This window comes from Gnatocerus cornutus, chromosome 1 (assembly GCF_029298725.1).
Source record: "Gnatocerus cornutus isolate USDA-ARS CGAHR chromosome 1, icGnaCorn1.1, whole genome shotgun sequence".
Lineage (NCBI taxonomy): Eukaryota > Metazoa > Arthropoda > Insecta > Coleoptera > Tenebrionidae > Gnatocerus > Gnatocerus cornutus.
Genome location: NC_142233.1, coordinates 26,479,426 through 26,506,421, shown reverse-complemented (window position 1 = coordinate 26,506,421; position 26,996 = coordinate 26,479,426). Strand labels below are relative to the sequence as shown.

At 30.2% G+C, this 26,996-nt stretch overlaps 1 protein-coding gene across 1 annotated transcript in view; it reads left to right on the top strand.

Annotated features, from left to right (window-relative positions):
* Pde8 (phosphodiesterase 8) overlaps positions 1 to 26,996 on the top strand; it is a 57,778-nt gene that overhangs the window by 9,190 nt on the left and 21,592 nt on the right. The window contains exon 3 of the mRNA XM_088033962.1: positions 19,096 to 19,169. Within this exon, the coding sequence (XP_087890088.1) occupies positions 19,096 to 19,169 (74 nt within the window). The remainder of the gene's footprint in view (positions 1 to 19,095; positions 19,170 to 26,996) is intronic.

Here is a 26,996-nt window from a genome sequence, read left to right as displayed (position 1 = left end):
ATTTATTTCTTCTCTGGTCCTAAAATTTTCTCTCCCACTTGAATTTTCAGTTTTTAAAGAGAAATTAAGAATTTAATTCAAAATAAAGAATTTAATTCAAGCATTTTTGTTAATGTTTGCGAACACTACTATTCAAAGACAAAAAAAAATCATAATTTTGTTTTTCGCTCTCTGCACTGACTTAAAACTCATTAAAATATACCAACTGTAAAAAAAACTCGTGAAATTTGAAGTTTTCTAACATTAGAGCAAAACTTGTTGTTTTTCGATTTATGTGTTTTTTGTAATGCACGTATAATCCCCACCCGGATAATCGAGGTTCTACTGTTTTTCCATTTGTGAACAAATTAATTAGAAGCCTAATAAATAATAATTTTATGTAAAATTCTTAGTGTCAGTTATTTCATTTGAAGGGAAACTTTTGGAAAACCGTATTTAACTCCCAGATTTTTATTTGCAATCTATTGTGGATATTCACAACTTTTAATTATTTTAGTCGAGAATACAGGAATAAACGCCTGAAGCGATGCACATTGCAAGTTGCGACCTAATTAACAAACTTTGAACCAGTCCTACAAGATCTCTAAAAAAAAGTTTGTGTTTAGATTATTAATTATTATTCTACAGAAATTACTTTTTTTTCATTATGGTATAGCAATGATTGTCAAAATTACCCGTCCAATTCATCTGTCAAAGGAATTAATTATATGTAGAATGAGCCTGAATATTCAAATGGTATTTAATACTTAATTGAATTCATAATAAATTGATTTCGATAACAATCAGATGAATTAAATCGGTGCTGTGCACGAGAATGCAATATCGGTTTCTATGAAGCCAATTCGCGGTAGGTGCATCCTTAGTTAATTTTATAGAATTCAAAGATCTAATTATTATCTAATATCTAATTAAGATCTTATTAATCTAATAAGTCTAATTCTGAAATCTATAGAAAACATTTAAACAAACCAAAACATTCAAGAATCTGCTTGTTTGAAAAATCTAAAGAATCTAAGTATGGGAGGAAATAAAAAGTACTTATAAAGTCCAAAGTATCTATAAAATTCAGAAAACGTAAATAAAATAAAACAAAGACGCAAAAGTGTCCAAAACATCTAAAAAATAAAGAAAATCTACAAAATCCTGAGAGTGAAGAATCAGGGTAAACCAAGAGTTTTCATTTTTTAAAGTATCCAAAAAGTGAAATACTATAAAATATAACTCACGTGTTTTATTCTTATTCTAATTAATATTATATATTCTATATCTTATTCTAATTAATATTCTATATTAATTAGAATAAGAATAAAACATGTCAATTTAATAGATAATATTCTAAATATTTATTAATTACATATCTAATAATGTTATAATAAATGTAGCATAATTTGGCAAATTTAAAACACTAAAATTTATTGTAGAAAACTATTTATTGGTTTATTGTTGTTTACACTGAAAACACTAACTACTAATAAAATGTCAACAATTATCGCGTCATCTATTCTAGTCAATGCAGTATGATGTCGTAATATTTAAATGTACCAAAATATCCGCCTCTTGTTAGAAGTGGAATCCAGACGATAAATTATTAAAAGGCTGACATTTAATATGTTAGCAATAAACAATAATTAAGCATAAATCATACTGCACACAAATGAGGACAAGAAAAATGTATATAGTGCCGCTGCTAATAGCTGTTCTTCAACATGTAATTATCAGCATCTGTTACTCTAATTAATTGAAACTTACATTCATGTTGTAACAAATAATTAAATAATAATAAATTTATTTAAGCAATTAAATTAATAATATTGGAATAAACACACTTCTATCAACTCAGAAATTAATTTAGAAATAATTTATTGGTGTTGCTCTGTAAGTAAATAGATTTGCACGAAATTAATGGTATTCAATTATTGCTTGATTTCTACCAATAATTTTCATTATTACATTACACTTATCTTGAGAAATATGTAATCACCGTAATTATAGGAGTACCTACTTTACCAAATACAGAGAAATGCAGTGAAATATTCCACTAATTAACCTGTTTAATTTTAATCATATAGTGATCCGGTCCTTTAGTCCATATTTGGTAAAAGCCTCAGTTTCTAGACGAAACTATTTTTAACTATAAACCTAATTATGATCAACTTTTATGGCTAACTGATCGGAGCATTATAAATTCTCATCTTATTAGTTTTTTTATAGGCGCGTGACGTTAGAAGATAAATAAAAGAACGAATAAAAGACTAGAAATGACAATGTAAAATCATAATGAGTTATTTCATAATAATAATAATAACTTGAAGGAACGCAATATTCCATCGCGATGGCCGATATTATTCAACTGATCAATGTGTGGTCCAAAGCTCCTGCGGCGGTTATTTATTGGTAATTAACGTACCTTCATGGCGTCACATTTTCTAACCACACCTATAACGTTGTTGTTCATTATACAAATTGTAGTTTACAAGACCGCCAAATTTTCGCAGATTTCATTTCAAATATACAATTTTCGCTGAAATTGTGAACATAATGATCACTTGTAGTGGAATTTAAAAAAAGGAGGTCGTTTCAGCCCGATACATATTTTCACCACGACTAGACAAAATTTAAGAGGCAAAAATTCGGCATTAAAAAATGTTGCTAGAAATGTAAAAATACAATTAGAAAACTACTAATCAATATTTGCATTGACCAACCCAGCTGCATTCATTTCAAGTTAATCATATTCTGATAATTTTGAAACTAGGTTTTTGTGTCAACATATTTAATTTCTTTGATTATCTAAGACACTAGGTGCTATTAAAGTTTATATTTTTGAGAAATGTTCTATTTTTACACTGAAAATATACAATCATTACACTAAAAACCGAAACACGTTTCGGATTCAAAATCATCAGGAGGCAATTTTACTTTAAAAATACCTTTCTATTGCTCCAGTACAAAAGTGTCTAAAATTATTGACTAATGATTATTGTTAAAATAAGATTAATTTCTAAAACATTAGAAACATATTCAACATCCTTCATTAAAGTTCGTAATTTTGGTAATTTTAGTTCTGGAGATCTGAAATATACGGACGTTACAATTTTTAAGCTGTCTATTAAGTCCACCAAGTTGCAAAGTTGTAAAGCAAAAACCACAAATTTTAGAAATTTTCATTTCTAAGACTTAATTTTTGACATCGTCCACTAAAATTAGTAATTTTAGTAATTTTACTTCTGTAGCTATGAACTTTAATGAAGTTAATATTTTTGTGCTAAATTCTGCTAATCCTAAGAATATCTTTAAACCTTTATAATTTATGGGTTCTTATTTTTATTATGTGTAGGTTTTGATTCTTCAAATCTTTAGAGTTTTCAAATCTTTAATTTTTTTTTCAAACTTTCATTTCTCTTTTTATTTTTATTGTATTTAGACCCTTTTGATCCTAAAGGTATCCCAATACAAAACACGCTTAAGAATTTTTAATTTTTTTTTTGGTGATCTTTGCGAACTTATAGTCCTGATATCTTTAGATTGCATTTGTTAGTTTAACAGTTTAAAGTCTGTGGGTTTATAATGATATTAAGAGTTTTACTGAGTCCATCCGCGTTGGAATTTTGGCAGTAACGAACTAACAGAGGCAAAAGCAAATTGCTGTGATAACGCCACGATGTAATTCAAACAAATGCGCCGAAAGTCGTCATTACATCCACATTCTTTCCACAATTGTCCAATATCAGACGGTTTAAATGAATTCAGTAATGATGATAATCACGATATAAAAGTGATAAAGTGGTAAGAAATCGCACAGAGAAACATTTTCCAGATTCGAAATGGAAGTAAGTGTGCTGAAATTCTCATTTTATGTAATTTCGTTTTATATCACTGTGAAAGCATTTTTACCGCACTTGATATTTACGATAACAAAGTCGTGGCTCGTAGCCGTTTTCTACGTTAGAAAACTGTTCCGTTGCGGCACTATTCACTTCCAGAATTAGAAAGAATGCTACAAGACAAAGTTCTTTCAGTTTTTTACGCATCTGATCCCATTTCAACTCGACGAGGTTAACAAATCAATCAAAAAATTTACGATTACGTCAGCTTTTCAGTTACCATAAAAACTTGCATTACTTTTACGATAAAAATATAATAAAGGCTGTAATTAGTTATATTTCAAAAATGATTCTTATTTTTTTCAGAGATTTATGAAGAGGCTTATAGAGATTCATGTTTCAGTTTTGCGAGCTTTGCTTTTTGTCGTTTAATTGGCTGGGAAATTATATTGTCCCTAATTAATTCAACCGAATCAGCGAAGGTAAAAATAAAAAGGAGAGAAGTTGAATCGTGTAGATAAATAAAACTTTGATGTAACCTATAAATCTGACCGGTAAAATGCGTTTTATTTTCTTTCTTTCATTAGATAATAATTATGAACACAATTATTGCAACTAAACTCCAAATAGGGATTAATAAACGCATTTGAAAGTGTCGACAGTAAAGTTAATGGAATTTAATTCGACAACCTTAAAACATTAATGATCAACTCTTTAAAATAAGGTTGCACCACTGTAAGCAAACGACTCAATTAAGAACCAATCGTAATCTGAACAGTTCTGATCAGTAAACTGGTTGTTTTTCATAATAAGTTACGTGATTTTACAAAATATTAATTAAACTCGTCGTTTTTGGAATAGGCAAGGTTTTACTGATAAGCATTAGATTTTAGTGATTTTATTACACGTGCACGTTTAACATTTTATAGGTAGTTGATGTAATTTTATTCGTTCGAAGTGAAATCGTGCCGTAAGGATTAAATCATCTTGATAAATGACCGACCACAAAATCTTCTGCTGGTCATAACCCACAGCTTCTTGGGATGCAAAGTTGGTTAAAATTCCACCGGTGATTAAATTTGATCTATGTCAAGAAGAAACGGTTTCTTTATTCAAATACAAAGAAATTAAACTTTGATTAAGCATGATTAATGAATCGAATTGAGTTCACAGAGATACCATTTACCTATCTAAATTGCCCATTTAAATGACAATAAATTACATAAAAATTTCAAATCGTGATGTAATTTCATGATAACTAGTTTTTAATGTGATGTTTCTAGTTTTCATTTATTAGCACACTATTTTATGTTACAGTTTAGTTTTTTAAAGCTTTTTTATGTGTTTTTCAGATGGGCAACAGGTAAAAATAAATAATGTCCAACAAGATTAGAAATACAGTTAAGGATTGGTTGATGTAGTTTTTATGTTGGGACATTTTTTAATTACGAATACAAATAGTGGAGATGTTGACTATTTTTTAAAATTGTGTAATACTTAACTGTAAGATGCAACTCTGGAATTACCAGCTTTTTTCTATTTTTCCAACAGATGTTAAGATTGTTATGTATCTACTTTTTAGTTTGGGATTATAATGTAGTCTGAAAACTCAAATATGGTTGATATAGTAATTAGTCTCTTATTTTACGAATTTCAGAGCTTCAAAATCATTTATGCATGCAATGTAAATCCAATGGTATTCTTTACTCTAAAACAAAATTTGATTAATAAAATAGTATTTTTGCATTATGGATTGAAACAAAACCCGGTAAAATCACTATGACGTGAAGTCCAAGCTAATCAACTCGATCTAACGACCGAGAAGGAAATTATTAATCCTCTGTCTCTTTTGTGCGTTCCAAATCGTATTCTGGGCAAAATTATAATCTTTAAACACTTTTTTTGCATAAATATTGAATTTAATTTTTTACGTGGTAACTTTAAATAAGCACATTATTCGCAATATTTTGATACTCGCATTCTTTCATATTCCACGTGTGATGATCAACAATTGGGAATAACAATGGAAAGCTCTAATTAAATTTTACCTTTGAACTGGTAAACAATTCATTCTATACAAAACGATTTTAAAGATTTTTTATCTCTCTGAAATAAATATTTTTTTCGAAGAGTTTGCGTAAAATTAGAGATGTAGAATAAACAGAACTTAAAAGTAGAAATTTATTTTTAAATATTGTAGTGAATGTACATATTTTCATTGTATGCATACTTGTATTTTATATTAATTCGGTTATCCTATAAAATAATTCTATTTGAAACAACTAACCCAGGGGTAAATGGTTTTATATTTTTTTAACGCAGAATGTCATTTTATTCAGTATGTTGATTGCACTGAACAGAATTAATGGTTTTTGGTGTTCATGCAAATATTGTATAACTGTTTCAATGTCCGTAGTAGTTAAATTAAATGGAATTGAATGCTAGCTTACCATTAAAATTGTAAAATGAATTATTGTTTTACATCTACAGATCGTGAAATCTTAATATGACCAAACAAAGATTAATTTTTCTTAATACGCAGACGAGCAAATCAGCTGATTCCTATAGCAGTGACGTGTGGCATCAATGGAATCCAAACAATTAACGCAAGTTTTAAGTTTCATATTCAATTTAGCTCACTTTAAAAAAAGGGAAACCTTAAATCTTAAGTTAAAAATGTAACTAACACTCATCATTATCATTTATGTGCCATTAAACTTAACTTTAGCCTGTGGTAAAATTTCCTATTGTCAACGTCTATGCTGGCCCTTGTTCATGCGCGTGTTTGGTGATATTTAGTTTTCACGGATAATACTAAAAAGATGTTAATTTATGATTTAGAAGCATATGAAATAGAAATGCGTATTAAGAAGAGAACATCAGCTTTAGTTTGTAGGTCCCAAATTAAACCTATGACTTGAAATGAGCTGTCCAGCAAATTTTTTATATAGTAAACTGACGAAGGCTAAAGCTTTATTGAATATTTAAATAATTCTGTACCCTTCTATGAACATTAGGGATGATTTTAAAATTAAATTTTACCATAATTAGTAAAATTTTCGGATAACACACATTTTCAATTATTCTTAATAGAATATTATTTTATTTTTGTAATAAAAAATTGCCAACAATCTATTTTCTCCACGGAACAAGCTCCTATCGGCTTAAGTAAAAAAGTCGTTTAATACCCCATAAAAAGTTCTCCAAAATTGACGCTTCACACCTTCATGATATTGCTTCTTCCTACACTGAACCAAAAACACAAAAGCGCCGACTGAATTGCGATTACAGTTTCGTGATACTCTTAATGATCAACACAAGAATGATATCTGTTACTAATCTGAACCTCTCTGATGTTTGAAAATATTTACATAAAAAAACTTACTGGTGATACAATACAGGGCATTGTTTTATTGAACGACGGCTTAGCTATGGGAGTTAAACACATCGTGGGTTTCAGACTTGTAAACATATCTTTGGTACAGTAATCCTCGGCATATCATAATAGTTTCAAGTACACTTAAAATAAAGTTTTGCTCTCGGGTTTTTGACTGATCTTTGGTTTTGCTTTGTGTTAATTTGAACTGCAAAGAAGACTGGCAACTTTCAAAAGTATTCAAAGAAGCATTCACCACTTGTGATATAAATAAGTACATTCTTTAACAGTCGCTACTAAAATCGTAAATATCTGAACGGTGTTAATGACCAATCGAAGAGTTCGTTGAATTTTCAAAAATTCCAATCAGCGCTTGGCGGATTTATGGAAGACGTATACTCAATTTAGAGGAAATGATGAGCAAGGAAACAAGTCAGATCAATAACACATTTTGATGCAATAATGATTGTGATTTTAACTTCTTTAAAGCGTTTTTTGCAAACACATTCTCGGAGTGTGTAAACCCGTCTAATTGTGCAAATAGTGTCGACAAATTTGGTTATTAGATACTGCGCTGTTCATAGAATGAAATCAAACTTGTGTAAATGGGTGGTGGATTGGTACATACTCACACCTTACGTCCTCTCTCCTAGCTACTATATCTATATTGGACTTTACTTCATGAAACTATAAAGTGAACAAGTTGAGGAATTATTACATTGGCATTTATTCTTGAACACATACAAAAAAATATGAAGAATAGTTTGTTCATTTTGGATATGCAAACGGTTGGGAAAATTTTCTATAGATTTTTAGCATTCTTACCCATTAAAATTTAAAAGTAAAAAAAATTAGAATGCTAAATCCTCCAAAAGCGTTAATCTCTGTTGTGGTAAAGATTTCTTTGTGTGTAAGTATAATCGGATTTTTTTGCCGCATTGAGCAGCTTTTCCGCACTGGCAGTGCAAAAGTAAAGTTAAGTAGGGAAAACTGTGTTTTACATTTAAAGGAGTCAGAAAGTTGTTAGAATTACCTATGTAGTACGAGAATCGAAAAAATTGAGGTTTTTTTAAGACAATGTATACCTACTGAAAAATCTAGCAAATGTAAAACTTCTAAAAAATTTAATGAAAGAAAAACCTTTGGTAGAATTTTACCCATTTCAGGACCGGAAAGATCAAGAAATGATCTAATTCTAGTTCAAATATTTAAAAAACTGGGGAATCCAAACAGTCCAAAGATACTAAGATTTGGACAATATAAAGAAGAAATTTGAGGGGTATATGAGAAATCGGATTGAACTATGTCCTTCAAGCATTTGAAAATGAAAATAATATGGTAGGTATAAGTAATTTGAAAAATCAAAAGAATTAAGAAAATTTCAAGTAACTACCGAATAAAAAATTAATATACTTTCCCATCTTAAGAATTGTATTTTTTTAATTGCCTATTTCCGAGTTCTGTAATTATTCAGCAACAATTAAAAGGTGCATATTCTTATCATCTCGCCAATTTGATACTAACTTGTTCCGTTTGCCGGTGAACTAATATTGAAATCAAGAGTGCACACCACACGGGGAAAAAGGAATGAGATTGTCGTGATGATATTTTAATCTATTCAAACTCGGACTTTGGCAAAAGACGTGATTACGTGTTCATAGGACTTCTTCAACTCAAATCGTTGGTAAGAACTTGCACGCAAATGCAAGACCACAAAGGGAATCTGTGCTATGCTAGATTCTAGATGAAACCAATTTCGAAAGGGCAGGAAAATTCTCATAAAATAAACTGGTCTTGACTTCCAAAATTAACTTTTTAACGAGAATAAATTTTGTTAACTCGTTAATCCATTTACTTTCGAATTGGACGTTATTTATAGTGTTTATTGAAGTAATTTTGAATGTGTGCTGTACTACAACTATGAATAATGTATGCAAGTGAGTCACATTTCTTATTTGATATTCGTATGTGTCTTTTACTGTCGTTGGCAATGGTCGTCGAATGAACCCTCGTTAAGATGCTGCAAACTGTCGTAGACTCGCGTTTTACCTGTATTAAGCATCCAAGGTCTGCTTCCTATTGTGTGACAATGTCGCATACGCATACACACATAAACCTCATAGAATAGAATAGGCAGTCGTCGTGACTTCCACCCGATTGCCACACACTCACACACCAAGGAACGTTACAAGGAGGCAAAAACTCGCCGAATGCTTTCTCAGTGCGACTCAAACAGTTCGCTAAGTGTTGCCTGTCCTGCTGACAATCCGTGCCGACGGACTATTACGTCCTGCTAATCGCAAGACAAACCCCGTTTCTGTCAGCTGGAGACAACGGTATCTTATCTATTTAGTTATGCATTTGCGTCTATGGCACTAAGTGCGTCAGTGCGCCAATATTTGATCAATGGAAGTGCTTGATTTTTCCCGAGTGCTCTCGTGCGGTCGAGTTTGCAGTGAAGTGTGACAGTGCATAAATCCATTTTTCATTGCCTGGCAATTAATACTACAGTGTAAATGAGTTATACACGTCAGGAACATTCTTCATATTCGTACAAATTCACACGTAAACATTATCTTTAGAGATACAACATTTTTCTGATTAAAAGTAAACAGGTAGTCGCGCACGTTGATCAAATAAATAATGACGATACGACGCCGAGGTTGAGATTTTATCACACGTCTCTTTATATTTATCATTTTTCTACGATAACTAAATCAACCATTAACGCAACACACCTTATAAAATGTTCAGGTATTAAATTTCGTCATTGTTCAACCTAACTAGAATATGATTCAAGTTATCGTCTATCAACTTAATAAATTATATAAAATGACCACACTGCTGCCTTGTTTCGTATCCTGCACTTAATCATTCCCGTGAAATATCAAAGAAGAATTGTCGCTTTGCCAAGATTTGTGTATGTAAAAGTAATTACAAAGTCAGGCAATCAACAGCAATAATTTTTTTATCGATTGGAAACCAGATGTTGCATTAAATCGCATTAAAGTTCTTCTGCAAAACTAAAATAAAAATCGCGTGGGAGAGGCATTTACTCTCAACGTTTTCTAACAACGAATTAAAACTCTTGTTTTATGGTTTTGTAGCTAGGAAAACTTCTAATTTTATTATTTGAACGTCTGCTGATAAAAATAAAATCAGTTCACATCCAGTGCTTTTTACCTTTTCAAACATTTTTTTTTTAATTTTTAAAAGCGAAAATAGGAACTTTGTCAATTCTATAAATTTATGATTCGCTGGCGAATTATAATTGAACCTATCGTTGTACAATTTGTTTATTAATTAACTGGAAAATTAGGTTATTTACCTAGTATGGTCATTTATCCGGTTAATTTGATTAATTAATTAATTGGCTCGTAAGATTAAGGCAGTTTAAACAGCTAATCCGATTATCTAACATGAATTATGAATCATTAACTTATTTATAGGCATCAGAATTATTTTCCTCACGTAATTAGCTATTAGTTAAACTCCAGCAGTAAAGTTAAGAGATAGGTAATTTTTGTGAAACTTTTTAAACAATTTCAACTGTTGAAATTGTCTTCTTGTCACTATCGGAATTTTTTCTTGGCTTTCTACCTTTAGGGAAACAAAGCGTGTGACGTCTGCCAGTTATTTTTATTCGAAATCGATTTCTCACTTTTATATTGAAATTGAATCTTCAATATTCAGCTGCAGTTAGTTCCAATACGCAAACACCAAATAAAGTTTTCAGTTTATTTAGTATCAATCAACTAGAATTGCATTTTAATATCTCATTTCTCGTGTCTGGCACAAGTCCAACAGACATTAAAAATTGAACTTGTTGATATTATGCTTATAGAACGTGTAATAACATTATTAAAACTGAATTGATGTAAACAAAATTGTATTTTGAGTTTTTGGCCGATATAAAAATGGTTGATGAACGGTAATTTTCCCCATCGTTGCTATTTCTCAACGGCAATTTAAAAAAATTCTCGTTTTATATCAGATGCTTTTTCCTTCTTATACAATACTCACACTTCCATAAATAGTTAGTGACCCAAATTATTAAGACAATTTTATTGTAGCCTTTCATTTAGAACCTCCATTTCTGGATGAATTGCGTAATCTCATATCTTTTCCTAAATGTGACGTCACATTTTCATTAGCGCATTACCCACAGAACAACAAGTCAGGAATGGATTTATAATATGGGAAAACATCGTTATCGACCAGAATAGTAACTGTAAAACGGAAGTATAAATATTTAGGATAAAGTCTGCGAGAAAGTGAATCCTAAAACAATGTTTCGTAACAAAATACAAAAACAAGAGTGGACACTAAACAAAATTTAAAGTGGTGTGTTTGAGATTAGATATTGGTGAGGTCGAAGTGCTGTCAAAATATGATTATACAGAACAGGAATGCCGAGGATATGATGGAGACCATTGAAGATGAAGACATACTGGAAGAGTCTAACGGTAAATATTTTCTACTTTCAACCTTGTGACTTTTCTTTGTAAAGTCTCTTCAATTTGTTGAAAAGTTCAATTTCGTTGTGATTGACAAATGAATTTTACTTTTGACGTATTCAAATGACACTAACGGTGCTTTAATTAACGCGGCTGTTTTATTCACTTCAGAGCGCTCCAACTTGTTCTTGTATCAAGATTGATTTAAGTGCTTGCATGACTGATCTAATTTAACAAATTAATAATTAATAATTCTGAAAACATGCTGTCTTTCTTTTCTTAAGTTTAATATTAATATAGTTGATGAAGTATTTGGTAATTAATACAACATGTTAATCATCCTCATGAATTAAAATCTGTCTTTATTAAAGTATCTGTAATAGAATAACAAGATTCTAGTTTATTTAAATTACTGACATAAGAAGGCATATGAAAGTTCACACATAGGACGCTTCATCGGTTTGCATAAATTACATAAATTTAAGTAGCTTTTATTCACGTATGTAAATTGTACCACCTTGTTAATTAAACTCTAAACAGATTAAGTATGCGTTAAAATGTTAATGAAATATTGTTATGTTATTATCCTGCAGAATGAAATAATAGACACAAGAATGGTACTTCGTAATTAGTACCTAAAGATAACAAACGATTTGCGATTGGCTACATTTCCGTTCTGCTCTAAAATATCAAATATCGGACTCTATTGGGGAAAGATGAAAACGTTCAAAGCGAAATTGAAAATGCATTTCATGGATATGAAAGATGGAATCGGCTTGTGCCATACATGGCTATATTATGGAGTTCAGAGCAATAATAATCAATTAGCGAGTATATTTTATACATTAATGTGTTTTTTTTCAACAATATCCGACCATATAAGGAATACAACTTACGTTTCAATTCAAGAAGAACCAAGTAATTAAGTCAAGTTCACACTTTATAGCTCACTTCTGTACGCACTCTCATTTGATGTAACCGCCCATTAAAGCAACAGTGTTGTTTCTGGATCACCTACTGATTTTTTAACCAAAAATCGGCATGGATTGAATTTGGAAAAAGCTAGTTTAGCAAAAAAAAGAAAATTGTTGATTCTAGGAAAGTTACAAATAAAAGTAAAATTAATAGACCATAGTATATTCACGAAGACGAGTCATTTTGTCAATTCCACACTGCTGCAAAAAACCGTTCTCTCTAGATTTTGCTGCATTTCTATCGGATGTTTCGATGTCTTTACGCTTTAACGGAATGCATATTGCAACATTTTTAGAATCATAAGACTCGGGGAGAAACATCTACGACCCTTGAAAAAATACTAAAAAAAGCTTCTAGTACATGCAGCAGAAGAAATGTCATATTACTTACTTATAATTTTTTTTATACGATTTTACTTGAAGTTAAATTATCATGTACTAATGTTTTGATACGCTGACTCGTCTTGATGAATATACGGAGAAATTCATCTTTTTTTAGTGTAAAAAACACAAAATGTAACAAACAGTTATGGTTATATCAGTTATCGACTTGTAATTTACGTGAAAATATTTATGTATAGTGAAAAACTTTTCCTAAAATCCCTGCCAATGCTGACTTCAAACGATAATAGTCTTATTGAAGGCGCATGACAAGAATTGTTTTTTTCGTATTTTGCTGCCGGTATCTTTGAATTTTGTGTTTACTCGTTTCTAGGACTTCGTGTTACAGATGCTTTTATTATATTACATAATCTTCGAATATGCTTAAATTGTTACCGGCATGAAGCTGCACGCTCTGTGCAGAACATTAAGAAAAAATTAAACCGTAATCACCCACTCCAACCTTTCTGAGCAGTCTTCTGGAAAGTTCCAGATTCTGATTTATTTTTATTTGAATTAGAAAAAAATTTTGATTCTATAAAGAAGTAACTACAAAATGTCACAAACATGTTGTAATTGGAGTTTGCAAAATTTCCACCTTCATTTTGCTCATTTGGCAGAATTCTCGGCATGATGTTTCCAAAGCAGCGATTCTTGTGCTGGAAGCTGCTCTCTACCTTGCTTATCATGCCTCAATTATTTTACTGAATTCCGTGTTTTCTCTTTCAATTTGTAACAATTTAGTTCTTGTTTGTGCGTTTAAGGGTCTCTCTAGTCTTCTTTTTCCAGTGATAAGAAACTCTAGTCAAAAACTTGTCTTGTTAAATTGGAATTGGAATATAGGTAGTTTTATTTGCGTCTTGAATTAGTTATTTACATTCAAGCAACTGTAAATCATCTAAATCCGAGTTAAAATGTTGGGCTGAGACATCTGACAATTCTTTGACAATGTCACAATGTAATTATTGAATCTTCTATAGCCGTGGTCATTGTATGCAAAAGAACAGTATGATCTACAATTCTAGTTTTATGGCTAAAAATATTATTGCTTTGTTTTCATCGTTTTCTTCCCGATTGTTGGAGAACCATTTAAAAAATCTAAGCCATAAACGCACTAAAAATTTCAGTTTAGTTCCACCCAAGTACATGTTCTTAAAAACCTCAGTTGTAAGAGGTAAATATTTACCCAATTGTCAATTGCCCGATTGAGCCTTTGCTCATTGGTGCGATTCGTCTGAATTTGCCGATTTCGCATTCACCCATCTAGTTATTTGCTCGGGTCGTGAGCCGCTTATTCGTCCAATTCTTTGATTACGTTTTTAATTAGTGTTTATTTACACTATTACTATTGTTTAAATGTCAAATTGTCTTTCCAGTTACTCATTTGTCCGAGTACTGCTTATTTGCTCACTTTATTATTTAAGTCATTGTTTATTTGCTCCGATTGCGTCTTTTTCTGCGTTGTGTTACTAAACCATTGTTTTATTTCAGAACTACAAATCAATATTTTTTATAAAATGTCGCCGATTTTATTTTTAGTTTTGAAATGAAGTTAATTTTTATCCTGCACTTTGTAGTTTTTACACAAGAATAATATAATTTCGGTTAATGTTATTACAACAGGAATTTAACGTTACTGCACTTAGGTAATTCCTGCGGGATTTAAAAAGTTATAAAAACTATGAATTTTGTTATATTAAAAGCTTTGTTATTTCTTGTTCCAATACAAACTTCTTGAACATCGCATTAAAAGTTGCAATGCAGGTAATTTTTAACACAGGTAACTAAACTATTAATTGTCTTAATCAACAAATTTCAATTTTTGATGGAATCCTACTTTGATCATGAAAAATTGTGTATTGCACAATGACTATGATTTATGAGTGTTTGATGATCACATTTAAAAGAAGGCGAACTGGTTTGAAAATTTACTTTATTAGATTAAACCGCCCATAATCTGTGTTCAATGCTAAAGATACACAAATTTAATTTCCAACAAATAATTGTGGAAGAATTTATATGATACAGAGTGCTCGAAAAGCCGCAACTACTTAAACGTCAAATATTTTGACGCGTCTTGTATGAGTATAATTTAAATTCCTTACAGAGAGATTGATTTATAAGAATGTGAACCATAAATCTGAAAATAATATCGTTGTGGTCAGTTTTTATAACACTGTAATTTAGAGTTGTAAATAATTACATATAAATTAACTGGTGGATGATACTGCATTTGTTGAATAAAAAAAAACCTACATACGTGTCCAATTTTTTTGAAACTTGTCATCTTTTGAAGTTTCGAAAATCAACATCTGGTTTCTATTACAGAATGCTGAATAATCCAGATAAGACAAATCTTAGAAAGGAAATCTGACGTGATTTGTTGATGACATTGAGCTTTGTTTCTAGTGACATTAGCCGTTGTTGTCACAATATCGAGAATTTGACCATCTCCAAGAAATGTGCAGATTATTGATTTTAGTACTCACCGCATTGGTTTCAGGAAATATGACAGACCATCATTCTCAATATTGGTGGTCTATTGTAATCAACCGAGGCAACAATTATAGTGTACAAGTAAAACCTTATTATTAAAGTAATTAACCGGTATCGAATCTTATTGACTTCAACTGAAAGATTAATGTGTATTTAATTAAATGTGCCAATGTTCAAAGCACACCGCTTCCCAAATTAACTAAATCAACACGACCGGTTTAGTTGTGACGAAATTTGCAAGAAATCGAAATTGTCTTTCTGTCACGCACGCAGTCAAAGAAAGTTTGTTTCATTTAAAATTTTCAATCAGTGACTTATCTACCTTAAATTGTTTATTGAAGTTTCACAATCATAAATATTGGCAAATTTCATATGTAAAGGTTATGGCGTAAAATTATATAGAGTTAGAGTATAATAAATCTAGAAAAAAATGCTTAAATTGTTCTAAATTGTAATAAATCTAGATCATTCCGTTTTAAACATGTCAGGCATAATTATTATGATCAAATAAAAAGATGTTGATGGCCACATTTAATGTTCGAATAAATTATAATGTCAGTCCCTGACTTTTAAAAATAATTAATGCAATGAGATGTAGCGGCATGAAATTACAGAGACAACTCGGACATGACATGGATCTTCAAAATTAATTTATTTTTTCAAGAAAAAATTCGTACTGCTAATTAATTACTCCTAGAAGTAAAACATAAGAAAGAAATATTGTTTGGTACAAGATATATTACTGACATCTTTTTATTTTTACTGACATTGTTTTTATGTTCCACATTGAGGGATGAATTTTTGAGAACTTTAGCTTAAAAACCAAATCTTCGTTCTAATATTTGAGCAGCTTAATTGTAATAAATCAGTGTGACAACGATAGCACACTTTATTTACGTCCAAAAACAATTTAATTTTTTCTAGACGAAAAACTCGCATAAATAGGTAACCTTGCATTGCTCACCGATTTTATTTATTTACTTTCTCACCTAAAATAAATTTTCCATCACCTAAAATATTTACCTACTTGTAATTTGGTAGGTCATTTAGCTTTCAGAAAAAGAAATACCACTTTATACAAGATCTTCGAATGCATTGATTTTTTATGTACAGATTTACTTTATTTAGATAATAGGCACATCAATAAACTGATTCTTTCAATATCAAAATACGACAAAGTGGCAACTTTTGTTAGGTACTCTGTTCTTTGTGATTTCTGAAGGAAAAAGGAAGTAGTTTTCTGCCAATACGATCCTAACGTAAACAGAATTCTGTTTCGTATTAAATCTCCAAATTTTCTATTTATTTCTTTACTTTAAAAGTCAAAAATTTTATCAATTTCAACAAAATTAAGAATTCTATCCAATACAGTTTAAATTGGATCTACATTATTTTCAAAAACTTAAAAATCTAGAGAATCCTTAAATCAGAAAAAATTTCAAAAATCGAATAATTTTAAAAATTTTGGAAATTCATGGGCAATATTGTAAGCTCCGCTATCAAATTCCACATTTACATTTTATAGTCCCTCTAATTTCTACTGCTTTACAGTAATTAAAAATCAGCGAAGTCAGAAATGGTCACCAAAATGCAAAATTGATCACATCCATTTCATAATTTGTTGGACTTTGGTAAAGCATATTTTTGAGACCACATCTCTCTTAAGCTTTACATCTTGGCTTTGAATAAAATGGCAAACAGCTGTTTTTTATTAGTTTGAGTCGATAGTTTAAAAAATTTATCAAAATGCCAAACTGCTAGGGACAGTTTTTGTAAGTCTGAAAATTTTTTTGAAGATCTGTTTTTAATATTTAATACTTACTCGATTTTTTTCTATTAAAAATTAACCTTGTTAATTATAAGTGTAAAACGTCTTCGAAGCTCGATTTGAAGTTCGATTCCAAAAAATTACAGTTCCGCAAATACTTTCCGTCGGTTGGCTCGCGACGGTTTCGAGAAATTTACGGTTCTGTTGTTTAATTTTAATTATTTTGTTTATTTGAACATTATGTATAAACATCTAATTGTGATTTTTTATTATAGTCGTACATCGTACATGTTATTATAAAATGTTAAATTGCACCTTTTTTGTTTTCGGCTTTAAAGTTGAGATTTGCTTACGTTAGTGCCGACGCTCAATTGCCTGTTTTTATCCCAAAAAATATTGAGTGGAGCAGTTCCATTGCCAACACGTTATCAGTGCTGCATAAAATTGAAATGGAACTGGAAAGCTACGTCTCCCACGCGAAAGCCAAAAATCCGAAGGGGACGAAACTTTCAAAGGCTTTTCAGCCCAATCTGTATTTTCTAAAGAGCAAAGTCCGCCGCGTTTAGCTCACTTCACTTCATGGGAACGAAACTAACTGACAGAAATTATGTATACTGCGCGAAACAGACCATCAAAGATATACAAAACATAAATTGGAGACTGTAGAAAATGTAATCTAATAAAGAATCCAATAAATGAACACAATTTAAGAAAATTAAAAGTATCCAGGGATAAAACAGTAAAAATCTGAAATGATTAAAAAGACTTTTAATTATAATCATATTAGGCAAAGTAACGCAGTTCTTAATAAGTTTGTTTTTCTTTACTTTGTCCTTTCTAAGTTAATTAAAGAGAATTATGAAACGTGAAAAGAAACTTTATATGCGAAAAAGCGAATAGTCAAAATCATAACGTGAAAATTAATTATCTATTAAAATATTTTTCTCATAATTAAATAAATAAAAATCTAGACAAACGTACATTCGCAAATATAAAACAAAACGGATAGTCATGAAGAAATAATTTAATTATTTACAAATTGCGCTCATTTAATAAATTTCTAATAACACGCTTTTAATTGTTAAAACCGCATTAGCGAAAGCAGACTGATGATTTCACTCAAGCTCAATATTTAACGTCAAAGTACTTTCCCAGCAATTAAATCTTGCCTCAAGCGATCAGTGTCAAGTTTTATATAATATCGTTTTAATTAAATCCTTTTCTGACAAATATTTCGAGGTGAATACTACGTTCGAAGCTGTGCGTTGTTCTGATAAATTAATTCGATATGACACAGGATTATGCCTTGTTTTTTAATGTTTAATTAAGCAAAAACGTCATAATGCTACCTGCGTCTTTTGATGTAAGATGTTCAAAGAAACTTGGATCGGAGAAGATTAGTGTTGTCACTTTTGTGCATTTTTTTCAGATACTTTTGTTTTTTTACCTTTACAAGAAAATAGAAGATTTTCCTGTCGGTTCAGGAAAAATCACGTTCTGACATAACCAGAGACTCTTTGGAACTAAAATATTAAAGTTTCTCAAGCAGAGTTTGCTTTATCGAAGTTAGAAAACAAGAGCGCATTAACGAATATTTCAGAGAATATCGATTTGTTCGTTCTTTCAAGAAGAGGGGTATAAATATCAGAAAAAATGCGAATAAACAGATGGAAGTTTAATCAATAAGATCAATAAATGGGCGCGTAATTGATTAATTACTTTGTTGATTAGTCGTCTAAAATTACTTACATTATGGAATCACAATTTTGAGCTTTTGCTCCCTTTTTATCGTATACTCTGTATTTTTATTTTGTTTCAGACACAAATAGAACAGTTATTCACAGAAAGAGCTCTTTAGCGTTGACACCTGAGGACGAACCTTTGGAGCACAATGTAAGTCAAATTAAATCAACTGATCCTGTGATGATAATAACAAACGTATAACAACCACTGTGTCTGGTGAACCAGTCCCAATTAGGCTTGACCGTATTTCGTTTTTACATTTTGTGGTAATTGGTAGGCAAACAAGATTTGTCGACTTTTTATGTGATAAAGTGCCTTGAAAGTTCTTGGTTTGTTGTTATTAATCATTCTTTTAATGTAATATCTAAGATAATTGTATCCATGTAAAAATAGACTGACACGACTAAATCTGAATATTTTTTTTACAAAATAAAATACATATTTCTAAAAAGGTTTGCAACATTAATCAGATGTAACTCTAAAAATGTAATGGGAACATGTCAAATTTATCTTTTTAACAAAATTTATTTGCTTTATATAATTGTACATTAAATGGAAATGTTACTAACAAATCCAATCAGAGATTACTTTTTCATAATTAACAGTTTAATTTCTGGTTATACGTGAACCGTAATTTAGATTTATTTCATATAATTAAGGACATCAAATCGATTTATTTTAAAGTTGAGTAAAAATTTACTTGTAAATTTATAGGATACTAAAAAACTTGGAAACATCCCGAATAGAACTTATTTTTTATAAAACCCTTTAGATTCCCTATGCATGATGTGTTCTAATATACAGGATAAGACTAGAGATTTGACCTTAGTTTCACTCTATTAATCTTTATGAGAACGTTGGTCTCGGCGATTAGACGATAAACGACCCAAGATTTGCCCAAGACCACTTAGACAAAAAGTTAATTTTGATATGCCACTTGGAAATATAACGGAAAAGTAGTTTCCGGCAAGTAAAGTTATTATTTTACTCACAACCTCCCCAAAAAGACCACAAGAAAATGTATGATTTTATCAGACGATTCTAGACTAGAGGGTACATCTAGAGATTTCGTACATACATACATACATGGTCGGTCCTCTTCTACCTTATTAATTACGGTGTAGAGATTTTAATAATGATTAAATGAACTAATTCTGAGTACCCAGTCTCTGATTTCAGCTTTCCTATGAAGTAGATAATGTCCATTATACATTTTTAAAAATCTATTATCACAAGATACAGGGTGATTTTTTAAAAACGGCAGGCGTTGTAGAATTTTTATTTATGAACCGATTTCAAAAATTTAAAAAACAGATTAAATGGTTTTAAATTTTCTATAAACTGATGATTTTAAAATTTTTCTAAATGTCTTAGTATTTTTTGGGCGATACTCAACTTTCTTATTTTAAATTGACACCCATATTTTTTTTTTCATAATTTAGAAGATATTAATTTTCTTGATTCAGAAATGTGTAATATGTTCTACTTTTACAAAAAATATTTAAAAAAAAATATCAAAAATGAAAAAATTTAGGCAATAAAAGTTAATAAAATCTAGGTGCGTGGTGTCAAATAACACAATATCGTTATTGTAATGTCAAAAAGCAGCAAATAACAGAAAGAACAAGTTTTCTTTCAACAAGATGGGGCTACACCTTACAATGCACAATGCATTTTTCGTAGGTATCAATTGTACAATACAAAAAACGGGATGGCGTTTCAACAGTATTTTAATTAAATTAGGTAGTTGTTTTTTCTGATTTGTAATTATTATTGTCTTTTGTTATTAATAATATCAAAAAAAACGCCGATCCTTTCTGTTATTTGCTGCTTTTTGACATTACAATAACGGCATTCTTTTATTTGACACCATGCACCTAGATTTTATTAACTTTTATTGCTTATTTTTTTTTCAATTTTGATAATTTTTAAAAAAATATTTTTGGTTAAAAGTAGAACATATTACACATTTCTGAATCAAGAAAATTAATATCTTCCAAATTATGAAAAAAAAAATATGGGTTCCAATTTAAAATAAGAAAGTTGAGTATCGCCCAAAAGATACTAAAACATTTAGAAAAATTTTAAAATCATCAGTTTATAGTAAATTAAAAACCATTTAATTTGTTTTTTAAATTTTTGAAATCGGTTCATAAATAGAAATTTTACAACGCCTGCCGTTTTAAAAAAATCACCCTGTAGAAGTAAATTTTAATCACTGCTACCTAACGGTCTGAACTAAAATTGATATTTATATAAGTACACTCATTATTTATTCTCTTTATCAGCCTTTTGTGATCATTCTGGAAAAAGGGTATTGAAATAAAAGCAAAAGTAACAATGAACACTATTCTCTGTTTACAGGACGTACTGAAAATTGTATTTTCTTTTAAGTAACAATAGCAAATTGCACTAAAATTTTGCTCAGTACAACATTGTTTTAAAGAAGTTATTCTGCATAAAATTTATACAGGGTCCGGCAACACTTGTGTCCACCCCCAAAATCGTCTTTAATTATAAAGATAAAGTTTTGAAAATTTGTATACGCTCATAGTTGTCAAAGCTCTAGAAGCTGACGCAAAAATTTGTTTTTTATCACTGATAGTTGTAGAGTCGCGACGCCTCAAAAATGTAATTTTCAATTAATTGTGAGGGTTTGTGATATCAATCCCTAAATTAATTTTTTTTCAATATAAATGTGTTAAAAATATCTTAGTTGTTATTTTAGATTCAATGCAAATTGTCTTCAAAATTGGAGAAAAAAATGCTGTTTTATCAAGTTAGTTTCCAATTTCATTACGTCAAAGTTGGGAACTACGTTCACACCCATCTGTCAGCATCTTGTGTCACAAATGACATCTATCCTTTGGCTCGCTTTAGATTGTAACAAAAGTCTTGCATGGTGAAATTGTCGCTTTGTCGATGTTAATTAACGATTTCTGGTGTCCATAAAGTGCAACATGCCCGTGTTAATTAAAATTAACCTTTATAAGAGAGAATGAAGTGACTTGTGAAATTTTGATGTAAACGTAGTTTGCCGATGCGCTGCCATAATTTTGAAAACTAACTTGATAAAACAACGTTTTTTTCGCAAATTTTAAACACAATTTGCATTTGATTTAAAATAAAAACTGAGATATTTCTTTCACAGTTATATTGAAAAAAAATTGAATTCGCGAATATTTCCGCAAAAACTCAAAAATCGCTAAAAATTATACTTCTTAGGCGTCGCGACGCTAACCAAACCGTGATAAAAAAACAAATTTTTGCGTCAGCTTCTAGAGCTTTGTCAACTATGAACGTATGCACATTTTCAAAATTGTAACTTTAAAATTAAAGACGATTTTGGGGGTGGACACAAGTGTTGCCGGACCCTGTATAAAACATAAAAAAAACGTTAACTTTTTTTTAGGCCGCCGTCCTTTTTTAACGTTTTTGAGACATGTAAATATGCCAAAAAATAGTGTTTGATGGCCGAGGCCTCTAAAAACAAAACTAGTTAGTCTGATTGTTTAACGGTTGGTATCGATCGCACTGTCATCAATGGACAGGAGTTTGCTGAAGAGGAATAGATTGTTTTATTTCCAACATAGTCGCTAGACGAGCAACCTGGCAGAGTAAAAATACATAACTAGATCAATTTTTTTTTTAAATTTTGTTGGCCTAAAAAATAGTCTGGATCACACGTCCAAAAATGGTTTTGGAATTCCTCGAAATTTCACTCAGACTTCCAAAATAGCATTTTCCGGCCTTGTGATTTAAATAACTATTTTCGCATTTTGAATTGTAAAGCACAACGTGGAAAAGTTGCAGCAACCGACCTTACTAACGCCAACAATACAAAAGCAACGTTACCATGGCTTTGAATACTGAAAATTTAAATTTTTTGAGGAACCGTTCGGTCCTGCTGCGAAAGCAGAGTATTTTTTTTACATCTTTTTAGTACTTCGGGAGACCAGCCAATTATCCCCTTTTAAGAATATTAAAGAGAACTAAGAGAATTTAAAAAATGCCAATTTGAAAATTTACAAAAAATACTGTAGCCAATCTGAAACTTTCTGACAGTGCGGGTGCAGAAAAAAACGGATTAGGTATATACAGATTATAACATTAATCAATCCAATACCTACCAATTAACTTGTAGAACTTTTTGCAATATTATATTTAATAGACATTAGATTGCACAACTAATTTCTTATAACATATATAGGGTTATATTAATATTATAATTTCCATTTCTTAGTAGTCGAATGTAACGTCACAATTTAATTACTGCTTGTTACCTAAACTTCCAGGCAGGAAAATGACAGGATGATAATAGACTAAAATTATAGCATACACACCATATGCACTATAATTATGTTCTAGTTTTGAAGTTTAGCAATTAACATGAGAACTTAATTGATTCAAGTTTATGCACTACGGAATAATAATTATTATTGTCAATATATCTGTTAAACTATAGGTAGAAAGTTTCACAATTTGAAGAACTTATTAGTTTGTTACTTAACCTCTCATAAACTTAAGAAGCCAACATCTGTCGCTTCATCGGTCTTTAGTTTTATGTCTTTCCAACAAAGTTGCTCACGTTTCATTTTGATTGTTATTTTCTGTATAAAGCACTTATTGGTTTATTCCTCGCTAATTTTTAATTTCGGTCCCAAAATGAAATAAGAAAGTATGTGGAATTCTTGGAATTCTGTAGAATCCAGATACTGAAACTTCCTAGATTGTTAAAGCATTTTTGCATTCCATGTACTTACAGTTTAAATAACTATTAAAGTGAAATTGTTGTTCATTTCTATGGTTGTACATTTTGACATCCGGTTTTGATGTTTGATGTAATTTGGCAGATGGTTCTAAATTTATGTTAAAAGAAAAAAATTCAATTCCGTTTTAAATCGTACTGCACAAAAAGGATGTCAAGGCGTTTACGCAATTTATGGCAGGAGATCAAATTTTAAATGTAAGTAAGAAATTACAATTCTTTATTGCGGGAAATTATTTACTATAGTTTGGTGAATGAATTGTCGGAAAACTCACATTTGTTGCTTCTTCACTTAAAATAGTTTGACTAACAAAATAATTGTGATTTCTGATCCTGTAATATCTATGCTTTGCGGATATTTACAGAATTTTTTTTGTTTGCATATATGGAATCTTTATCAGACAAAATAAACAATAATGAACCTACAATATTTATTTAGTTTCCGAACAAATATTTATATCTTTACTTTAGCCCATTCGTTAGAAAAAACGCTATTTTACTTTTCTGTTATTACAGTAAATGAATTTCTAATTAAAGTAGGTACATTAAAGTTCTATTTATTTTCTGTACATTTAAATTTATGAACGTTAACATGAATAGTAATGATTAAAATCATGACTGAATGAAATTTTTAAAACATTTTAGAGATAACAGTTTAATTAAGCGAATTAACAAATATTTACTTTACCTAACTTTATTAAGTGCATAAAATTTGAATTTATATTAAAAGTCAAGAAGAGAATAGAATAAAATCAGTTAGGTAAGTGGATCCTCTATTTTCATGAAAAAAATTCTAGATAAACAAATGATTTATTATCTGTTGTGTTGTGATAATAATCATTATTTTTCAAAAATGCTTTAACGTAATTTTTCCTAAAAAATAAAATAAAGTCTATTGCTGATGCTCCTACAACTTTGATAAATATGACAAATGTGTGATAATATCTACAAAAATTGCAAAAGTTTAAAAACAGAGGTTTTAGATAAAATATTATATTATACTTGAATATAAGGGCATTTCGTTTATACTTGAAGAATGTTATTTCTGTAACACTTGTAAACAGTAATGCAATTGAAAATTGAAGAAATTGTAGACCTGGCAGTTAGAATAATTGATTTTTTTGAATCACTATTGAGTGTACATTTTTTTAATTTTTTAACGTTTATCAGTGTATATTTAAATTTATTTATTTTTTAAATTTAATATAAAACAGAAAATCATTCTACAAATTTATGAAATCGTATGACTGACAAGAGAACACGCTGTTCTATCAGCAAAACATGAACTTACGTGAAATGCTACTAAAATGAAAACTGTAAGCTGTCTATAACCCTACAAGCCCTCTTATCATTTTGCGCGCAGAATAAATCCTGGTTTAGGGTAAGCTGAACTGTTGAACGGCTGGAGATTGAAAAATTGTGCTGTCCGTAATAGTTTTGAAACATCCCTTCAAATCTCTAATTATTTTGTTACAACTTATCTCCTTTACTACGCAATTGTACACCGCAAAAAAAATTTTCAATTTCGATTATTTGTGTTGACTACATTATTCAGTCTTGTTAAAGTAAATAAATTGACGTGTCCCTTTTAAACAGTTCCTATTTGTCGGAAAAATAAATTGCTTTTGTATCGAGAGAAAACTCAATTTTGAAAGGCTCAGAGTGTAAAATTGGTTTATAATTACTTCGTATGGGTAGATATGATCATGGATGTAACGCAGGAGTTAACTCTTTAGTACAGAAATGCGCATTTAATGTCAGTTTTTAACTTCATCAGTATCAACAACAAAAAGCTTAGAACAGGATTTAGCTAGTTTCTGCCGCCGTCAAGAATTAATAAACCTTCCCTTAAAAAACTTTAACAATTCTTGTATGTCGTTGAAGAAGTTGGCGCCACGTTTCCTTTAGTCGCCTGTGACTCGTGTGTCATCTCCATTGCTAGTTCATAAATTGCAAGTTTTTGCACTCGTGTCACAAAGCACTGGACTGAGAATGGCTACGCGTTGAATGACAATTTCATGATTTGAACTAATAACAATTTCTTGATAGTTGTAAGAATAAAATGTAGATATACGAAACTACATGAATACAGCTGCTTCTGGCATCTGAAAATTTTCTAGCATTTTTTGTATTTCTACATTTTAGTTCAATCGAATAGATACCAATTAACCGGTTCAGTGGCTTATTCATATGCTATTTTTATCAACGGAAACTAAATAAATATCATGTGGGAATAGTAACATCAAATACCTTTTCATTGACCCACAACTAATTTTCCTCCATAATTTTCTAAAAGTAAAATAAAATCCTCTCTCTAGTAAAACTTTTGAATTGGATGTCACTTATAAACTTTGATAATATGGTGCTAACAATAAGTATTAATTTCAAGTTTCGAGCTCTATCAATTATAATAAACTGCGATCTAGCCGTTATTAAGTGAGTTTGTGTGTTCTATAGATTAATGTTTAATAAAAAGAGATTTCCATCAAAGCGTTCGCAATTTTAGCTTTACCAAATTCATACAATGAAATTATCTGTTATGAAAACGTTTTATCCTATGAATAAAGTTATTAAAACAGGTTGCAGCTTGATGGTACATAATTAAAGCAACGCGTATCAAAAAAACTGGTGCTGCAGCAGACGCAACACTATAAAGTTAATTAAAAAAGTGTGGGTAATTATTTATTAGGGAGTTACGAATTAATTTTGTGCTATTGATCTATTCTTTCCTTGGGACGATGAAACAAATCGAGTTTTAAATTAATAAATGTATTTTTTTAGGATCGGCTGAACCTAGTTATTTTAGGTATTTTCAATTAACTTCCATTCTTCCATTCTCCCAATGAGATTTTCTACCAGTTTTGCAAAAGGAATTTTTTAAATTATTTCTTACTTTAAATTAAAAGTAAACTGCCGGAAGTATGCTAGATATTGGTCTCGGTTCATAAAACTAAATTTTACAAACTACTTTATCGAGTGTTTTGGCTTAAATCTGTTGATTGTTAGTATTCGGAACTTGATTTAAGAAGTTTGATCAAAAATACTTAGGAGAGAATCTGAAACGCGGTTTGAGATTTCAAATTTTTATTAAGTCTGAACACATCGTTAAAAGTTACGCTTAGTTGGGTTAATTTGTAAGGTTCTGAGTTCCCTATTTAAATAAACAAAATGCATCGTTCTGTAAAGTTTTCTTCATTATTGAATATTTC